General features: G+C 38.6%; 1 protein-coding gene across 1 annotated transcript in view; it reads left to right on the top strand.

The window, feature by feature from the left end:
- Positions 1-21,889, top strand: part of LOC139127769 (26S proteasome non-ATPase regulatory subunit 10-like) — a 534,262-nt gene that overhangs the window by 290,822 nt on the left and 221,551 nt on the right. Inside the window, exon 6 of the mRNA XM_070693649.1 lies at positions 15,652-15,750. Coding sequence (XP_070549750.1) covers positions 15,652-15,750 — 99 coding nt within the window. The remainder of the gene's footprint in view (positions 1-15,651; positions 15,751-21,889) is intronic.

Raw genomic sequence — 21,889 nt, 5'->3', positions numbered from 1 at the left:
TCACAAAATATGCAGGGGGTCTATATTTTTTTGAACACCGGCGACAAGATTTTGCCGGCCCCCAGGCCATAAAAACTGAACGCTCCCTAAGACTGTCTTAATCAGAAATTTCCTCACTTTAGCTGGCAGTCAAAGCAGTCATCTTGAGTTGCCTACATCACAGTAACCTACGGCAGAATATCGTTTGACCCAAAATAAGTAAAGGCTATATGGGGTAGATCATGCATTGTCAATGTGCAATTTTCATTGTATTTACCCGATTTTATAATAACTAAATATTGTGTGCAGAAGGACATCCAATCTTTGACAATAGTCTGTTTTACTCGGACAGCATGGCAAGAGTAGGACAGGTATCTGCACTGAGATCACAGCCTGAGTGTGACATTTTAAGGTAAAACATAAATTTAAATTGTCCTCACAATGGATTTGAGTTACACGGTCCCATATGTCTGCATACTCGAACAACAGTCGTACAGCTATGTCTGAAATATAAATGTAAAAAAACTTATTTATCATGTCTCTGAGTCCAGGAAATGAAATAAAAATCGAGTATTTCAATTGCAGATTAAACCTATATAATTGTTTTGACTATAAGTCCACCACTAATAGGGTGTACAACTTGTAAAATCACGCACCTATTCTACGCAACTTGTCACGTAGATATGTGGATACTTTAAACAAGTTTAGCAGGGATGTGTACAGTATATTACTCTGCTTACAAGAAAATACTGATGACAGCGACTGACAACGCGCAACGTCGTGCACAGGCAAACTGGAGATGAAAAGTCTAAAACATGATATCATTTTCATTAGTATTAAAATAATAATTCGTAATTATGAAACATTGATATCACTAAAACAGAGTTAGTGTGTGGGTTGAGCTTCCTTCCTGTGGAGCAATAGTCGATAAAATCGCTGTAGGTGTATGAGTTGTGTATGACATGTGCGGCCGGCCGGGGTGTCCAGTATACTATCGAGTATATACAAGGGGAATCATTGTATACTAGACGCCCCGGCCGGCTGCCCATAGCATGCCATTACACAATTTATACACCTACAGCGATGAAATAATGACTCGGTTTAAGTGATATCAATGTTTCTTGATTACGATTTATTATTTTTGATAATTATGAAAATAATATCATTTTTTAGACTATTCATTTCCAGTCTGCCTGTGCGTCGTGTTGTAATTTGGCTTGGTTTCACGATCTATGTTGCTTGCTTTGGAATTTCACATACAATCGTGATATGAACATTAACATGATAAGCAGCAAAACTGACGCTCGCCTACTCTCTTTGATATAGTGGTAAAATACGGTCACCGTGTTTTTGTTTCTCAGTAGTAAGTGGAACACAGAACCAGTATGTGTAAGTATCAGTGTGTCGCCATATAAATCTCCAACTTGTGACAAGTACTGATAAGTTTTGTTTGTATCCCTTTGCGCTGTTAAATTAATCATCGTCTAGCTCGTTTATTTACTATGACCTTTTTTGCCTTTATAGACCGGATGAAGGGTGATAGAATACGTGATGGCGATAACAGTTTGCTGACCTGTAAAAACTACTTTACAAGTAACGGGCGTTTGAAAAACGGTTGTACCACTCAGCTTTTACCTTTGTCATAAATATGTGCACTGCCCTCCCAAAAACATTTGCTTCGACATACATATATTTACAAGCTTGGGCAATACTTGTCAGGGTAGAACTGAACTTTGTCAATGCAAGTAACAGCTGTTCGGTAGCACTGGCCTAGCTCATTTGTCCAATATGTCTTACTTCTAGCAACCCTGCAGTCACGTCGATATATGCCACCACAGTCGCCTGGGTAGTTGCTTTGTTAATCACCTATATGCGAAGTGACTAGCCAGCGCCTGTATGCGCATTGCCGGCTGAGTCAACTTGTATTCGTTTGACAAAGCATGCATTATATGATTAGTTATAAACTGTTTCACATGTGTCCGTTGGTAACCAAGCAACACCACTTAGACCTACTTATGGCGCTGGTTTAGGGTTAGCCCTGCGTACAGGTCTGTGTGTTCCCGGCGTTACACGACCTCCAGCACAGCCCCGCAACGGTCCATGGAGATAACTGGGCTCTGCGGGTAGGATCTGGACTGCAACGAAAAAAAAAACAAACAAAAACTATGTACTTTTTGGCCGAAATTCTGCTCTATCGGGGCAATTGCCTTGTATTTTTGTGAATGAAATCTAGCGTCATATCCCGATGGCAATACATAATATTCGAAGGTAATAAAGAACATGAAGTCATCTAGTCTCCATGGTGATTTCAATGATGACCTTTGCTGCTTTTTTTTTTCAAATGGCATTGGTTTTTTAAGTACAATTTGACGGCTGATTAGAACTTAATACGCTGGTGGTGCCCAGTACTGAGGGCGCTGGGGCGACTTGTCTCGGTGACCGCGATATGGAAGGGTGAACGATTTAACACAAGTCAGTCATATAAACTTGCTTTTCTAGAGGCAGGAAATGCCTTGCGGACAGGTATTGGGTGAATCTCTATCATGTGTCTAGAGGTGTCAAGGATGGAGCATGTGTCAGTCTATTCCTGGTTTGGAGAGATTTTGCGATGAGTTGGAGAATTGTAAGTTGTGGGAATTCGTTCTTTTTATCCGAATCGTAGCGGGAGAGCAGTCGCCAAAAGCGTTTACATCCGTCCTTTGGTATGATTTTCCATCTGAATATCTGAGAACGTAGATGTAAATTTATATAAAACACGGCTAGTTTTCAATCCGGTTCGAACCCACAACATACGGTATCAGTCGCCTAGTGGAAAGGCCACAGAGAGAACCGCTCGGCTAAATCTCCACTCCCATAAAAAGAGTGGTTCAATAGCCGGCTAAGTTGTTACATTTTTCTGACTGAGACCGCTCCACACGTTGTAGAGTTCGTGAAGCACTCACGCACGCATGCTCACTATCATACATTGCACATACAAACTTTAGCAAAGCGAAGAAACGAATTTCATCGCTTTAACTGGGCGAACGATAACCTCGGGGACAATTCTGTCCACCAGCAGAGTTACCAACCCAGGATAGAAAATACGGCTAGAAAACTATAAGCAGTCGGGTGATATTTGACATCTACACAGATATTTTAGTCCTGAGTACATGTACATATGGTTACAAAGCAGTGCCTTGCCAGGTTTTTTCTGACTGAAAAGAGGGTATTTCCGTTATCAAATGTGAAATTGAGTTTTACATGTTTTCCTAATTTTAATTTTTCTTTTCTTTTCCAGTTTTAGACCATGGCGACATTATGCATTCCTAATAATAGTATCATCAAAGCAACAAACACTTTATATATCATTTGTAAAGGCCCGGCTACTGGATATACGAGGAAAATCACCAAAACACATTTCGGCCGAACTTTAAAAACCAAGAAATCCAATTGCATCTTTACTCCAGAAGCACCCATTTACGATATTCAACACCGTGAAAGCTGTGATTAATCCACGATCAAAACATTTGCTATTTTTCAGTCTAATCGACTTCGTCGACTCCAGTGTTTGAAAATGTTTAAGTGCTTCTGACATGGTCCATTCGAATAAAGTCATAAACAGTTCTGCGTATCGGCTCAACGTCGTGTCGTTGTCAATTTTGATTATAATATCACAATTGGAACAATGTCCGCTTTTAACAGCCAAGGTATTTTATGGCTTGCGTTGAGGTTAGCAAAGGGCGTACTGTCGGCACATGTATGACTAAGTAAATACCGGCGTGCTAATTTTAGACTACTGTGTCAATATTTTGTTGAATATCTTGCTGGGGTAAGCCTTCTGCAGATTACCTTTCTATGACAGCGGAATATCGTGTGCTCACCTCAGTTACATTAATTATAAAGGTCAGAAGCTGACATTGACTTGGTTGAAGTTGTTGAGTGTGTAACATAAATTCATCACAGCAAGATTTTGACGCATTGATGAGTAGGTATGTGGATTCGCGCACGTGTAGAGTGAACGAGATTGACATGATGTTTCTATCATATCACCACTACGTCGTGGTCAGTTATAAAGTTAAGATAACTCTACTACATCGCATTTTCTAAATTATTAATTATTCAGGAGGTCATAATCGTATTCCATGTAACTTTCGGACACAAAGCAAAAGCTACTCAGAATGTCAAACGTCAAAGCTGACGATATACATAACTTTGAAGTGTTTTAAAGCACTGTTCGCGATCCCTGGGATCGCCTTTGTTCTAGTCTGTAAGAGGACTATGGAGATGTGATAGCCTTTTGTTTTCCATTGAAATTGTAATCTGGTGGTTAAATTTCCTGATGAGACAATCTGGTACCAACACAGGCTTTTTATCATGTTGCAAAATGTGTTACAATGCTGTACCTACTTCAAGTTTCTTTAATCCGGCTACAGCGTCCTTTTTGACATGGCAAATTCGGCATCTGGAATTCGAACGTCTAGAAGCACAATTCTTGGAGTACAAGTCATTGACAATGACATAGTCCCCACTTGTAATAGGGGAGTATTAGTCTTGATGGGCTGGGTAATGTGGTCATTAAGAAGTATCACTGAAGTGTATATGTTGGGATCTATGGGCACATAGGTCTATGTCGTTGTTCCCAATTCGAAACACATGAGGCATGTCTAAGTTATGGTTCTAAATCGGGAAAAAAGATCAGACCTCTAGCTGTATTGGCCAGCCAAGAAATACATATGTGCATAATAAATGAGGTACAAGATGTGACATCATAAGGTATAATATCCTATCAAAATTGAAGGGTATAGAACTTGTGGTTACTGAGTTATGCATATATATGTATAATCAAGGTCAAAGGTCATCGAGGTCATGTGACATTTTGAAAAAAAAATTGTATTGCTAATTAATCCCTATATGCCAAAAATCAGACCTCTAGCTCCATTCGCTTGCCCAGAATTAGATATGTGCATAATTAATGAGATAAAGCGTGTGGTGTCATAAGGTCGCCGATCCTACTAAATATAAAGAACATAGCACTTGTGGTAACTTATTTATTGACAAAAACGTATATTTTAGGTAAAAGGTCATAGAGATCACATGGCATTTGATAAAAATTTTCTATCCTATAGTTATCCCTATATACTAAAATCAGATATCCAGCTCTATTGACTTGCTCCGAATTACATATGCGCATAATGAATGAGGGACAGTATGTGGCGTCATTAGGGCTTCCATCGTATCAAATATGGAGGGTGTACCACTTGTGGTTACTGAGTTATGGACAAATATATATATATATATATATATATATATATTATATATATATATATATATATATATATATATTATTATATATATATATATATATATATATATATATATATATATACAATATATATATATTTTTTCAGGTCAGAGGTCATTAAGGTCAAGTGACATCTTTTCAAAAAAAATTGTATTGCTAAGTTTTCTCTATATACCAAAAATCAGACCTCTAGCTCTATTGGCTCGCTCAACATTATATATGCGCATAATTAAGGAGGTACAATATGTGGCATCATATGGTGTCCCATCATACCACTTATGAAGGGTGTAGCACTTTTGGTTGCTGAATTATGGACAATATGTATGTTTCAGGTCAAAGGTCACCAAGGTCCCGTGACATTTTGTCGAAAAATTGTATTGATAAGTTATCCCTTTATAACCAAAAATAAGACCTCTAGCTCTATCGGCTCGTTCAAAATTAGATATGCGCATAATTAATGAGGTACAATAAGTGGCTTCATAAGGTGTCCCATCATACATATATGAAGGGTGTAGCACTTGTGGTTGCTGATATGGACAAATATGTATGTGTGAGGTCAAGGTCACCAAGGTCATGTGACATTTGTCAAAATATCTTAGATATCTGCATGAACGGATGGATGAACGGATGGACGAACGGACGGACATGACCCAATCTATAAGCCCTCTTGACTTCCGGGGGGACTAAAAGCTGTGTCACTCCATCCTTTTGTAGAACTGCCTTATACATGGGAGTCTATGGAGAGCTGCCTTATACATGGGAGTCTATGGAGTTGTAAATTAAAAAGTCCTCTAACACGGCCAAATTTGATCGCATTGTGAAACAAATCGACGTGCATCTGTATGGGGTAGGGTACTATCCTTGTGCAAAGTTTGAAAGAAATTGACCAGGGCATGTCTGAGATATCTGCGTGAACGGACGGACGGACGGACGCACAGACAGACGGACGGACGGACGGACATGACCCAATCTATAAGTCCCCCAGGACTTCGTCCGTGGGGACTAAAAATCGACTGGTACAGCTAATATGTCCAAGCTGCATTCATAGATGCCGTAAAGCTCTTCGCTTCGTGCGCTGCACAGCCACTCGATCCAGCATTTTTTGTGATAGCGTGAGGTCAACATTTAAATTACGCGATTTTTGCTGTTATCTTCATAAACTTTTCGTGAATGGCTGAAGATATTTTTCACAATCCGGAAAAAAAACTGATAATTTTACAAACTCCAGCCTTCCTATGACATCTACCGTTGTACGTCGTAAATATCACTAAACATGTGTAGTCTTAATGTTTTAACAGTTCGTGAAAGTGTACACACAACCCTCCTGAAGTGGAGTGACCAAACAGCGGAGTAATATCAGCAACCGATATGGTTAACATATCATTCCTAAGTAACCAACTTTCCATGAGTACTGCAAGGAGAAAGAAATACCAACTGTTTATTTGTCGCTAATTTGGAATGTCGCGAGGAAAACGATCATGACCAAAGAATGAATGTGCGATAAAGGTTAACTGCAAAACAAATTGTCAGTCTTACTTATAGAGCGAGAGGTCAAATGACAAATTTCGTACACATAACGGTAAAATCCATTATTGTCCTTAGTTTGTTTGACTATCAGTCTTGTGATGGCAACTGTTGAAATTTTGGTCTAGCAATGTGTGGTAAGTTGCCTTATATTATAAATAAATCAACTTATAAATGTAACGGATCGTGGAATGCAATCAAAAGCAAACTTGCGAGGCACCGAATCACGCTTACAGTGAGGAATTTTACGCCTTCAAATTGGAATATTTAGACGTAATACAACTGCCAGTGTACAGCCAGTTATTACACAGACGTACAGAAATGAAGTCAACTGATGACATTCGGAAGGGTGGGAATTCAAGATTGGGGGCGCTGTAAATGCACAGGGTGATACAAATCCATACAGGATTACCATCTGTGATGCATCCTGAAAACCATACAGGATTACCATCTGTAGGAATGATGCATCTTGAAAACAAAGAACAAGGTCAAAGGTTGCTGAGGAAATTCAAAGCACGAGAGCTAGGGCACAATATGTGTTGTACAGATAAAACAGACAAACAAGCAATAAAAACAAAAGTTGGGAGACACAACAAATAAATATAACATTGCACATTTTGGAAACAGATAATATGAAGTAAGTAAACAAAAATAACAACAACAACAAAAGAGATAAGCTATTGATACTTGCACTCAGTAAAAAGCTCATGTCATTAGTAAATATTTCGACCTTAGCCGCGGCAGAAGTAAGATTACTGTCCTGTGCGATTTCATATTTCTTCAACTGAGCAAATAGTTTTGATTTTCCATGATTATAGTAGTTGGTGATGGAAAATATGCAAAGGCTTCAAGTTATGCCGTATGTTTTATCTTTGCAGTCATCATATTACAATCAGATTTTCATATCTGTTTTCGAAGAAAAATCGATAATCAGTTAGCCGAATCGATTTTCAAAAGCACTACGCTCGTGTTTAGCCTAGTAAGAAAGCTCTATATGATAAAATCACGAAGTAACATTAACAAATAACGGTTGCATTTCAGCTTAGAGTGAGTTCGTGAATCGTGTCAAAAGCAATTGTTTACTGCGTGTGACGCAACCGTTAATTCAATAGTAACTGTATTATTAGGACGTCGGCGATCGGCATGACTTGTGTGTGAACTGTCGTCCGCCAAAGACTTCTGCTCTCGCCTCCTATTTACACTAATACCCTATGATATTTATATATTTCATTTTTGTCAATAATTAACTGATATTCCCGATGAAATCTGACTGATACAATTTCAATCGCTTGTGAAATTACACCAGGCTTACCCTTGCAAAGACTTGGCTCCCACGTACACTATGTACATCTGTGTGATTGCTATGCAGCATTACAGGCCTGTTCACAGTTTGAAATGAGCGTATGTGCTTACTTCGCTTCTACCTCCATTAGCCATAGACAGATTAACATTTGTATGATTATTTATTCATGAAAAGCATTTACGCTTTAACACTTTCTTTTCCTTTTTTTACAGGAAGATAACACACGTTAAGTAAATACTGTAATTTCGGAAAGAAACTTGGTGGTGCACCAATGTCCATAGGTCTAAACCACAAGTCATTTGATATCAACATCCAGCCAGCTGCTGTTTGAAGTTTTCAGGTTTGGTCTTAATAATCATACAACACTACTTCAGAAGAAATTGCATGCTCCAGGCCCTTGAAGATAGGGTCGCGAAATAGATGAAATATATTTCATTTTCGTAGTCTTGACAAATAGTTTCTAAACAGCTTGTTGAAATTCAATATAAACAGTTTACGAGTGTAAGCTTACTACAAGGCCGACAGTTTACTTCATGTAAGGGAGAGCTGCATAGTTATATCAATTTGACACTACAAATATCGGTCAAGAGGACAATTGAAGTTGATATTTTAGACCGTTCTACTTAAATAACGTCTTCGATCGGGAGACCTCAAGGTAGGTTTATAACATGTCAGTAGATCAAGATCGCAACTCAACACAAATATGTTCGTATTGTGACCTCTCGGATATTTGTCAAATGTTATAAAGTCGACTACAGTCTACATTTTTGCGTTGCCAAGGTTCACTGTTGCTTACTAGAGTACCCAGATATCTCAACGTAACAGATCGCCCGGTACTTGAGTCACTTCCACCGTACGAATATTACGAATGGATTTCAATACTGCTGTATCTATATTAAAAATCGCAATACTTGTCTGTAAACGTTAAAGTTTCTCATACAGTGCTTATTTTTGTCTTTTCCAGATAGTTATTCTTAGCAAAGCATTATATCGGTTTTCGGAAGTATTTCTGTTGTTCAAGGTTTCCTGCTGTGAGGTAACTTACATAAAGGAACCGTTTGCTATAACAAACACTGACAAGATTAGAGAGATGTCAATATACACCCGACGATGTTTATTGATGTTTTTGATGAAATAGGATAACCAGAAGTTAATAATTGACCCATAATATACGTATCTTTGGTCACGAGACCCCTTGAGTAACGTTAACGCCATATTTGTTTCGACAGGCTGCCAGGACGTTGAGAAGGTGCACGCCACTAACGAAGTTTGATGATCTCCTGGCATTGTCTATGGCATGACCATGGCTGCCAGCATATGTGGAATCCCCAGGTGAGCGGATTTCACAATTCTTTCGCACGATTTTACGTCAGTAGTATGTAACATGCAAAGTGTTCATTCAACTGTTTCTAACTTAGTGCAGTTTTGACGGACATGCAATGTTACCCGGTCTAACGTAAAATACAATGAATCTGCCGGACTGAAAACCTTGGCTGACGCCACTATACTATATATGACTAAAGCTTAATAACATGGCTTTCTAGAATCCCATAGAAAGAAAAAACAACTTTGTCTAGTGCATTACAAGGTACATTCACGCTCCTTGCTGACTATGGTCAACGCTATCCTCGAAGTAAAGGGGTCATAGTCCGTGGTGAAAATATTCAGCTGTTTCAGATAATGGCGTTCATGCCTGCATTTAATCAAGATATCGTTTAAACACAATGCTTCTGTATGGTAACAAAAGGTAAGAAACGTTATTAACCAAAGTTCTCGCGGATCGGTATTCTGATAGAATTTAAAAAACGTTTAAAGCTAGTCTATTAAATACTAATCTTATATATATATTTATATATATATATATATATATATATATATATATATACATATAATATATATATATATATATATATATATATATATTATATATATATATATATATATATATATACCTGCTCAAGCTCTACTCTTTACCTATCTCCATCTTGACACTTGTCAATAAAACATTGTCAACAATGACAATATGGTACTTTGAAATCAACGTGTTAGCCGTTTCTCTGTTCATGACTAAATATTATCTCCGTTTATAGCAAATCTAATGAAACGTACAAAGTTTTGAATTAAGTCTCAGTAATTGTCCATTGACAGCACGCCGACAATGAAATAGGTAACAACGGCAAACCTGGTGTTTCTCATTGTCCATTCTTATGGTTTAACGAGATTCGGGTCAAAGCTCAGTCGTTGACAGCTTATTTGTATCAGAACTAGTGAGACAGGGATTCACATCTGAAAGACTCGTGAAGACTTTCAAAAAATTCTACGGTCGGTATGATGACATTGTGGCCAAATACGAAAGCTCGGTCACTCAAATGATTAGCGACAGCATTCCCGGCTTGACTTAATACAGTGATTCATATACTGTTTCACATCATACAATATTTAGATAATTTTTCGACCAATCCTGATGGATGTAGCATGCTAGCAGGGTACGCTTACCCTTTCCGGACACCTGGTACCATCACTAACTGTCATTAGTCCAGGATGGTCCTACTTAAATTTGTAAATCTCAAATATCCTGGTTATGTATTACCAGGACCTGGTAATGTATTATTTTCAGGTACCGCAAACTGGTAAATTTCATCAATTTTGCAAAATTATCACAAACATGTTTCGAAGGCTGGAGGGGAAGTAGAGCTGTTCGTAACTGCCCTTCCACCGGCATACACGGTTGGTTGAGTTATAAGATGAGTTCAGTTAATGTTCCAAGTCACAAGGAAGTGATCAAATGACCATCTTGCGCCGGCTTTGCTGTCCTTCGTACTGTTGTCCTTGGCAATGAATAAAGAATCAGAACGAAGATGGGTATAAGACAAATATAAGTTCTGTGTATTGCGCTTCAGCATTTTCTGCATACCAATTTACGTACTGTAATGATGATGATGTACAACTCACTAAATTGTATGTATAAATGTAAACAAGCCCTGGGCTTGGTACTGAAATCCATTTAAATCCATGTATATGTTTGTTTATCATCCAACATGCAGTCTGAATCTGTGCTTAGCAGTGTATAACTAATGTTTGCCATCACAGGAATCTGAGTATAGCAGGGTATTACAGGATCTCATTGATGCAGCCTTTGAAGGTGATGTTGAGACGGCTAAGTCTTTGATAGATGATGGATGTGCTGTCAATGGTAGAGGTATTTTTGGGGGTCGGGTGAGTATTATGAACATCTGTTTCATGTTGTAAATATGTACAAACCAATTCAGTGAAATCCGCAAACAAAGTATATAAGAAATATTTTGTATGTTAAGGTCACTATCTCTCATAACCGATCACTAAAATAGAAAAATAATGGAAGTTAAGCATCACGGAAGGTTCGAGATTTCCCTAAATCTCGTGTATCACGATATCTGTAAGCGATCGCAGTCGGCTACTCGGTTGCTCGAAGGGTGACCCCAACAAGTCATCACGAGTTATGTTAATTTTCAGTGCAATTTTTGCGTGAAACGTTAGTTAAGCTCCGACTGGAATCAACCACGGATTGTATTCATAGATATATTCGTTATTGAAGAAATTAAAGTCCAACCTTTGTCGAAATCTTACGATATATTGCCTACTCAATGAACCGCTCTCGGACACACGTATCCTCTTAGGCCTAAAGCCTTTAGAAGATCGGGTGATAAAGCTTACTTGCTCACCGTGAACTGACAGATACAATGTTTCGACTATTCAAATGTCTTACAAGCTTTAGTTAATTCTCATAACAGAAGTCCAAACGTTAATAAGGCAACCGATTTGTCTAAAGTTTACCGGCTTTCCTAACACGACATGGCATTTCCATGTGTGAGATCACGTGTACATAATCACAAACGATACGGTCGTTTTTCAGGGCTAGTATTTATATCAAAAGCAATTGTACAGTACCGGTACTTTTCGGTCGTAGATGTCGGGGGGGGGGGGCTGTTTAAAAAGTGGCTCTCTTCACCTGACTGCAATCACGGTCCCTCTATTAGAGGGACAGTGCTGTAATTATATTGATCATGGAGGCTACCGCCATGTTTTGATGTTTATTTGTTTTCGATGTCAATGTCAATGAAAACTATGGACTCTGTCTACAGTTTTGTAAAATACCATGTACACACTTTGGCAAGAATACATCGTACCCGGTACCGACTCATCTTTAGCGAAGTCACGTCCAAAAAGGGTTCACTTTAGCAATGTGATTGCATCATAGGCGCTAACTTATGACATCCACGAAGTTTTCTTCCTGTGTGCACGCCAATATACATGTAATTCTAAGCGTTCACTTGGTTTGTTAACATCGTAACTGTTCTCCTATGCACGGCAAATGTTTGACCAGTTTACACTTCTGCACTTCACTGAATGATTGACAATCATCACTGAATGATTGACAATTGTTTGAATCACAGAACGACTGTTTCCTAGGGGCCATTCCCTTTGTTCTGAAAGCGATTTTTACCCCTAATCGTCGTAATTTTAAAAAGCTTTGTGAAACTTTGCAGATACCTGTATGGCCTAGGTGTTTATGAAACAGTCTATGTTTATGGTATGCCAATAATTTTTGTTTGAGAATCGTTTAGGCTGATTTTCACGGAGCGGTCTACCTTGCTGTTGCCAGTTGTCACTCAAGCGCCATTATGAATTTTCAATGAGTTGGGGGTGTGTTATACCCCGCACTGGGGTTTAGCACCGAACCATTCTTCATTTCGTCTTTCACTAACTTGCGTGAGTGAATAAGGGAGATGAAGAACATCGACACACTTCTGTAAGGGGCTATGTATAATTGAAACACGCGCAAGGTAAACGCAACTTCTGCACTTAGGGGGAGGGGGTTTTGCCACATTTCGCTTAGCATGCGTAAAAAATCGCGATACATATTATTATATCGCAACATCTTGTTATACGTGTTTATGTATAGCATAATATTGCGCTATATTGTTTGGCGTGCACCAGGCCAGCGCAGGGGGGTACTGGCGCTACACCAGCATTCTTCTTACATACATGTGGTTCAATTCAGTGCACCTGTAAGTAATTTTTTATTAGGATACACAGTTTCAATTCAGTCTATTCTATTAGTTGCGTTATTGTCGAGTCTGTGCTGAAAAAAGGGTTTATTTTAGAGGGGGTATGAGGTGAGTAGCGTATGCGCGATTTCGTATTGGTGTAATTAGTAATTACAGATTGTATGGTATGCTGATACAAAATGAGACTTGAATGGATTTTCGCACTTCAAAACTTTCGTTGGGTGGGGGGTAGGGTGGTGGTTTAAGGCCGAACGCATGTTTTTATTCACGGTCCCTAAAGAGGTGTAAATGCTGTTAATATACTCAGTGAAGCTTTTTTCATAAACCGCCATAGAGGTAAACGATGATCTTGTCTCATACGATTCAGCATATTTTTAGCGGGAGTCATCGAGCTCGAACGATCGGACCTTAATAGATATAGCTCGTCAATTTTATATAAATGCAACATTGAAATATTATATCAAACGAAACATTTCGTTGAATCTGTCGAAAACTCCATCGTTCGCGATCCCAGGGTCTGGGAATGGCACTGAATAATGAATGCAAATCAATGTTGACATCGTGTTGCAGACAGTATGAACGACATTGTTGAGTTCCATTAATCGCACATTATATTACCATGCGCTGCCCGTCGCATTTTGATCGGTCGAGCTGAACCACGTGACTGACCACAAATACACAGTAATGGTCTGTTTACATGCCCGTGAATATGAATAATAAGATTAACAACTCAAAGTATCGTAACTTTACATCTCAAACTTAATCATAATCAATCACAAAATAAATGTAGCACTTATAGGTCAAGTTGAGATACTTTTTTCTGAAAACATCTCCGGATTTGCCAATTTTTTACAGCGCGCGTGACAGTGCGTCGGGTATTAATGCTCAGTTTCTCGGGCCCAGTTGTCGTTCGCTCCTGAAAATTTCGGAAATTTTGACGGTTTTCTTGGGTTTGCTGATAATATAATGGAAATAACAGATTTCGCTCGAGGAAAGCCAAATTAACGGGCTCGGCAAGCCTCGCCCGTTAATTTTTGGCTTTCCTCTCGCCCTTGCCCAAATAAACGTTCATGGTCAGCGCGTCGCCCGTTATTTCTATAGTATCCTGTCGAAGCGAGCTCATTGCATAGTGTAGGCATGAAAGTGAAACTTATGCTTAGACTACTACCTTCATAATAAAGGTTACAGCAGAATGTAAAATGGTGATACGGTCTTATTATACATTCTGTTACAATAAAAAAGAACGTTCTTGGAAATCAAGATAGATTATGTTGGGGCCATCGATAAACATAAAACATACTGGTTCACAGAAAGTTGAACCTGGTGAACGCTGTGGCAGCGGCGAAACGTGGCAGCACTATTCAAACATACTCGCAGTTGGTTCAAGTAGGCTTTTCCTTGCAAGTATTCGACTAAGATATTTGTGATCAAGATTGGGAGACAGCTAATAAAGATATGAAAAAAAACTTTCGTAACTAAATCGCGGCGGTATGCATTCGCCCGTTCTCAAGTCGATTGAATGTTCTTTATTGGGGATTTTTATATTGCATTGTGTATATCGTAGGTGATCCGGTGTACACAGCAAATGTTGAATCATTAGCACATTCTGCGCGTCACTTTGTGATTGACAGCAGTTTGAATGGTCAATGGTTATGTTGTCGACGCCACTGACCATTTATCGAAACGAACTTTTCATCAATAATTCGCTTGAAACTGTTAAAAAGACAGTATTTAGCTCACAACGCTATGACTAAAGTATTCACAAAGGTAATGTAGATGATTCCTGTGTGTGTAGGCTAGATGAGGAGACTATTTGTTGTGAGGCGTGCGTGAATACCAGGAAGGTGTACAAAGTCATGACTTTTGATGAAAGAAAGCAATAAATAATGGAAAAATAATGAAGAATTGAAGTTCAATTGATGGAACTACGCGTAAAAACGTCATTGCAATATTGTTAATGTACGGCTTCTAATATAAGTCGTTTTGATGTCATATCCGCCATAGCTGCAACGCAAAGCCAGTCCAGATAGCTGGTACGTCGCGTCATGGCGAAGCGACGTTGATGGACGTCCGTTTTGTGGAGTGACCGTGCTTCACATAAATCATTTCATCTGTCATAGAATGATCGGAATGAATTATTTTAATCCAATTATTTCACTGGTGATTATAACGAATTTTAAAGGTCTTTGTTTACGAATGCTGCAAAGACGTACAATGGACAATGCAATGCGCATTGTTTTGTTTTGTTCGTAATTTTTTGGGTAAATGGCTATACTGAGTCAATTACTCACGTTTCTAGTTTTTATTTATTATTTGATTTGTTACCTTAAATATCAGTATGCAAGCTGTGTGTTTTGTTAATTTCTCATCACAATGAAAGCATACTCCTTGATTACTGTGCCTTTTTTGATTACAATAATATTGTCAAACGTTTTCGGTATATGCCTCATACCATGCCGACATGATTTAGTTCTTATTGGTGAACCGCAATTTTAACATTGTTTAAATTTTTGTAGAACGAATCCACAGCATTGCATGCAGCTTCTAAAGGAGGTCATGCAGACGTCGCTGAAGTGCTGATTAAACATGGTGCAGATGTCAATGCTAAGAATGACGTAAGTAAATGTGACTCGGTACTCGATAATACTTCAACAATTTCACGTATCTCTCTTCCACTTTAACGTTACAGTTACTAAATCGTATAATGCTATGACATTTTATGGTGTCCTGGTCATACAATCCCACTGCAATACTTCAAAATGTAGAAGAACAAATTATGCTAAGATGGCCGCGGTCAGTCCGCAAAGAGGGTGACCCACCACTCATATGGCGTTCGACTTTATTCAAATAATTTTGCACGAAGACCGGTAACAGTGTATCATTATTTCAAAGTTGTATTTGTTCTGGTTGTTTGTTTAGCGATATATTCCACAACAATAACGTTCGCCTCGAAAAAATATAACGGCAGAGAGACAGATATACAGAGAGAGAGAGAGAGAGAGAGAGAGAGAGAGAGAGAGAGAGAGAGAGAGAGAGAGAGAGAGAGAGAGAGAGAGAGAGAGAGAGAGAGAGAGAGAGAGGTGTCTTTGAAAAATCCTATTATCCAAATTTGGAATATTTGAAAGCGGATTATTTAATGCCTATGACTTGCTCTTTAAACAGACCTACTAAACAAAATGTGGTTTTGAAAAATTCACAAAAAGAGCTATTATTTAGCAAAGTTTGAGAAAATTGACATTATTAGAAACAATCAATAATTAATAATTTACCCTCTCCCATTCCTAAAATTTGGGGCATATTTGTCGCAATTTTGGTTAAAAATAAATATCGTGGCTTTTTAGCTCAATTTTAATGTAAGTAAAATCTTCAAAGTAGCTTAAATTTAAAATTTGTTTGTTCTTTTACAGTGTAAAAGTGAAAAATGCAATCATGATATAAATATGAAAATGATGACCTGTTTATTGATTTTTAGTGATTTTGTGAAAAATCATGAATTTTTAATGTCATTTTGTAAAAAAACAAGCGCGGTGACCCCATCTTTTTCCCCCAGTTTTGGACTACTCTCATGTGTGGGTATTCAAAAAACCCCATTTGAAAAAAATTACATTACTTTTCCTTTTTCCGATCGTACATCCTTAATTTACCATCACACTGAAAGTATACTCCTTGATTACTGTGCCTTTTTTGATTTCAATAATATTGTCAGACTTTTTCGGTATATGCCTCATACCATGCCGACATGATTTAGTTCTTATTGGTGAACAGCAATTTTAACATTGTTTAAATTTTTGTAGAACGAATCCACAGCATTGCATGAAGCTTCTAAAGGAGGTCATGCAGACGTCGCTGAAGTGCTGATTAAACATGGTGCAGATGTCAATGCTAAGGATGAGGTAAGTAAATGTGACTCGGTACTCGATATGGATATCGGAATCGTAATACTTCAACAATTTCATTTATCTCTCTTCCACTTTAACGTTCACAGTCGACCTCACTAAATCTTATAATGCTATGACATTTTATGGTGTCCTAGTCATATAATCCCACTGCAATACTTCAAAATGTAGAAGAACAGATATTGCTAAGATGGCCGCGGTCAGTACACAAAATGGGTGACCCACCACTCATATGGCGTTCGATTTTATTCAAATAATTTGGACGAAGACCGGTAACAGTGTATCATTTTTTCAAAGTTGTATTTGTTCTGGTTGTTTGTTTAGCGATATATTCCACAACAATAGCGTTCGCCTCGAAAAAATATAACGGCAGAGAGACAGATATACAGACAGAGAGAGACAGACAGAGACAGAGTGATGTATGTCTTTGAAAAAATATTATCCAAATTTTGAATGTTTGATAGCGGATTATTTAATGCCTATGACTTGAATTGCTCTTTATATTAACCATACATTGGCAAATCGATTTTTGCTTACATGCTGATGGTATTGCAACTTTCAAATATTTCTGTTAGACACAACTGCATGGTATTATTGTCGGTTGTTAGGCCTCGCTGATGAACGCACCCATGCAGTACATCACCCTGGTTTATTTCTCTGTACAGCATAGTACAAAAGAACCAATCAGTACCGTATAATAATGTAATTGAGGTTAAAAGTTACGTGTGTTGAAATGTTTCTTCAACTGGGCGTATATTTGTTGATTTTTTTATTCTGAGATCACGATCGGACCTGACAAATCCATCGATCGAGCTCGACTGTTGGGTACCCGGAGGTGTGTCTGCATTGATAAAGTTGTCTACTTTTTCCCTCTCTACTATGTTTGACAATGAGAAATCGGACGTTTTCCGTCCGCTTTTTCCTGTTTTTGGTTACTTTTTCGGAGATTTGATCCGGCTCGCGTTTTTTTTGAGCAAGCCCGCCAAGAAGACGAAGTCAACCTTTGGAATTATTTTAATGTAGCTCAAAACTACGTGTCACATAGTTAATTTATTTGAATCAATAACTTTAAGTAAAAAACTTCATAATTAGTTGTGGAGTTCGTAGGAGTATTCGATATCTACCACTACCAGGCAAAATTCAGTTGAGGTGTTGGGTATGTCCGATGCGGGCGCTATGTGTCATTGTATTTACTTGGCACAAGCTAACGTGTAGGCCGTAGTACGGGCGCTTTTCATCTCGCTGTAACAGGTGTCGAATCTAGTACACATATACATGTATTTGAAATGAATATACTAAACCAGACATCCATGATAGCGTGATGCTAGCGCCTGTGACTCGGTCTACAGTAAGCGAGCATCAAGAACCTAGTACGGAATAAATGAAAAGCGAGCCCGAACAGAATGCACATCCACTTAGGTATGAGAGTGGTCAATTGTAACGGAAAATGCATGATGACCGAAACAAATCGTGCTCCACCATGCTCCAATAAATCCGTGACAAAGTGCGTCCACACCTTCTGATGTCGTGATTCTTGATATATCATATTCTAAAACACTTGTTTTGACATTTTCGATTTCAAATTTTGATGATCTAAGTCGTGACAATGCCCCAGTCCTTAAACGTTCACAGTGAATAAAACAGAAGGCAGATGCAAGACATCCTTCTTATATATATATTATATATACGACGGCACTAGACTTTAAATCAAATATGTCAAAACTGTTGTTTTAGCGTGACCAATCACGTCCAGGTGATGTGTCATCTTTCAGCTGTTCTGGGCTATCATTGTGCCAATTATATCATTGGGCTCATTGCTTTTATTCCTTCTGGCCTATACAAATTTAATATTCAATAAGGTCAACTCTTAATCGCTTCGATTCTTGCATATGAGTTTCACCAAAAGCGCCCTCTATCCTTAGTTTGATGGAAACGGGGCAGAATGCATGGCCGTCATGTTGATAAGAAGGCTTTGCACTGAACAGCCCTCACTCGTCGTACACAAGCGCGTTACATGTAATCTTTCATTTTTCAAATTCCACTCCTATAATCGGGTAACTGATGTTATATATAAACAATATATTTAATGAATGTCACATTATGACCCTCAAGAGTTTAAAAACTAATTTTCGCTAGTTACAAAATGTACCAGTCGAGCTCAAGCACTGTAATGAGATCACCCAGCACGGACGGCCGCAGCTGTTTCCGGCTTTCATTAGCCGCACCCACGTACTCGTGTGCGGGATACAGGGTAGCCGTACGTATCCAAGGAGTTTTTGTGCGCTCGGTGTTAGTTTCCAGCGAAATAAAAAACACTCATAAATGAAACAGCACTGCTAAATAATTGTCAGTAGAGGGACCGTGTCAGTACGACGGGTGTCTCCTAAGAAGTGTACGGCAGCATATAGCTTTCTCGCCACATTTTTGAAAATGCGCACGAGTGTGCACTTTTTACAGTGTTTGAATCGTAGCCCCCACTCCCCCAACACAACCAGAAAAGGGAGTGGTAGGGCTACAGAACCGCAGCATGGCAGGGCTTAGCTCTGCATGGCAGGGCTGTGTGTTACCGGCGTTATACGGCCTATCACCACAGCCCTGCAATGTAGGCCGCATACAACGTAGCCCCTCTATCACTGTATAGTGCTTTTTCCACTTGCGCTGTCGACGACTTTACCGAGAAGCCAGATTGGCAGATTGTGTCGGCCAGTGAGGTAACACAAACTGCCAGTCTGCCTTCTCGGTAAAGTCGTAGACAGAGCAAGTGGAAAAAAGCACTATACGGTGAGAGAGGGGCCACGTTGTATGCGGCCGTACACTTATTTTAGTAGACACCCATCGTACTGACAATTATTTATAGTAGCAGTGCTGTTTCGTTTATGAGTGTTTTTTTTTCACTGTTTTCGCATACTAGTAGTTAGCAAGCATAGAAAAACTGGAAACTAACACCGACCGCACAAAAACTCCTTGGATACGTACGGCTACCCTGTATCCCGCTCACGAGTACGCCGGTGTGGCTAATGAAAGCCGGTAAACAGCTACGGCCGTCCGTGCTGGGTGATCTCAATACCGTGCTCGAGCTTGACTGGTACATGTACTAGCGAAAATTTTAGTTTTTAAACTCTTGAGGGTCATAATGTGACATTCATTAAATAAATTGTTTATATATAACATCAGTGACCCGATTATAGGAGTAAAATTTGAAAAAATGAAAGATTAAATGTAATGCGCTTGTGTACGACAAGTAGGCGCTGTAGCAAAGCCTTAGCAACATGATGGCCATGTATTCTGCCCCGTTTCCATCAAACTAACGATAGAGGGCGCTTTGGGTCAAACTCATATGCAAGAAGCGATTAAGAGTTGACCTTATTGAATATTAAATTTGTATAGGCCAGAAGGAATAAAAGCAATGTGCCCAATGATATAGTTACCCCGATGATAGCCCAGAACAGCTGAAAGATGACACATCACCTGGACGTGATTGGTCACGCTAAAACGACGTTTTGACTTATTTGATTTAAAGTCTGGTGCCGTTGTATTAATATATATATAAAGAAGGATGTCTTGCATCTGCCTTCTGTTTTATTCACTGTGAACGTTTGAGGACTGGGGCATTGTCACGACTTAGATCATCGAAATTTGAAATCGAAAATGCCAAAACAAGTGTTTTAGAATATGATATATCAAGAATCACGACATCAGAAGGGGTGGACGTAATTTGTCACGGATTGAATAACCGACAAGAACTGTTGACCTAGCATTCAAAGCTTAGAAAATCTCCATACAACAGCTAGCAAAGTTATCATAAATAAAATTTGGCCAACAATAGGCGATATTTGGCGACAAATAAGTTACTGTAAATTTACTAGTGTCAAATCCTGATTTCTAGGAGCCGTACCTGACAAGGACAATCATCAAAGGTTGCAATTTTCGATGTACTAGTCATTTGTGTCGGTTGTCATGTCGACTGTACTGAACCATGTGCGTAATATCTATATCGAAAATTTACCGTGTGTTAAAAGTAAAGAATGTCTTTAGCCGAAAAGATCCGAAATCTTCGCAATCTACAAGCTTACATTTACACAATTCATTATTCATGAGGTTGGCGACTGACGTCCACTGATTAATCCATCCTACTATGCTGTAATTGAGACATAACCCGGACTGGTGCTCTCGTCACAGCTCCTCTTTCCACTGGAGCGGAATTCGTTCTGATCTCATGGATGTGTGCCCTCAACGACGTAATTGGTCTCTTCTGATCAGCGCTTAAAATGCATGCTAAGATTATTTTTGTGTTTAGATTGAATTTGACAGGTGGATAGTAAAGTGATTTTGTAATGTAAACTGAGCTCAAACTTGGCTTTGTAAATATGACATGTGTCTTTTATTTTCTTGACGCTACTGAACATAATACTATTGCAGTAGACATCCCAAATTAGAAAAAAACTCAGGATATTGCTAATTTTTGTTGTGGTACTTAAAACAAAGAAAGCGTCTTTAAGCTTTAGTAGAACAATCGTAACATTTAATCTCTCAGTACTCACATTAATATGCTTCCATTTTTTCGTGGCAGAGAGAGATCAGTATTTACAATGACAAAAGATCAACAATACAATATTATCTATGGTCTGGTAGCACGCAGTAATTTACTAAATGTTACATGAGCATAGCCTTATGAACATTTTTGATTCTGTTACTGCTTCAATTCTTCATTCCATCCTTGCATCTGATAAAAGAAGAATACTCGTCTTTGAAAGTTTATGCTCCAGTAACATTTAGTTGATCATAGCCTGCTACAAATACCTAAGTTATATTTACAATTAGTAATATCACATGACATGTTCTCGAAATGATGGTGTTC

This window comes from Ptychodera flava, unplaced genomic scaffold (assembly GCF_041260155.1).
Source record: "Ptychodera flava strain L36383 unplaced genomic scaffold, AS_Pfla_20210202 Scaffold_36__1_contigs__length_1797346_pilon, whole genome shotgun sequence".
Lineage (NCBI taxonomy): Eukaryota > Metazoa > Hemichordata > Enteropneusta > Ptychoderidae > Ptychodera > Ptychodera flava.
Note: the sequence above shows the minus strand (reverse complement) of the source record. Positions and strands in the feature narration are given on the sequence as shown.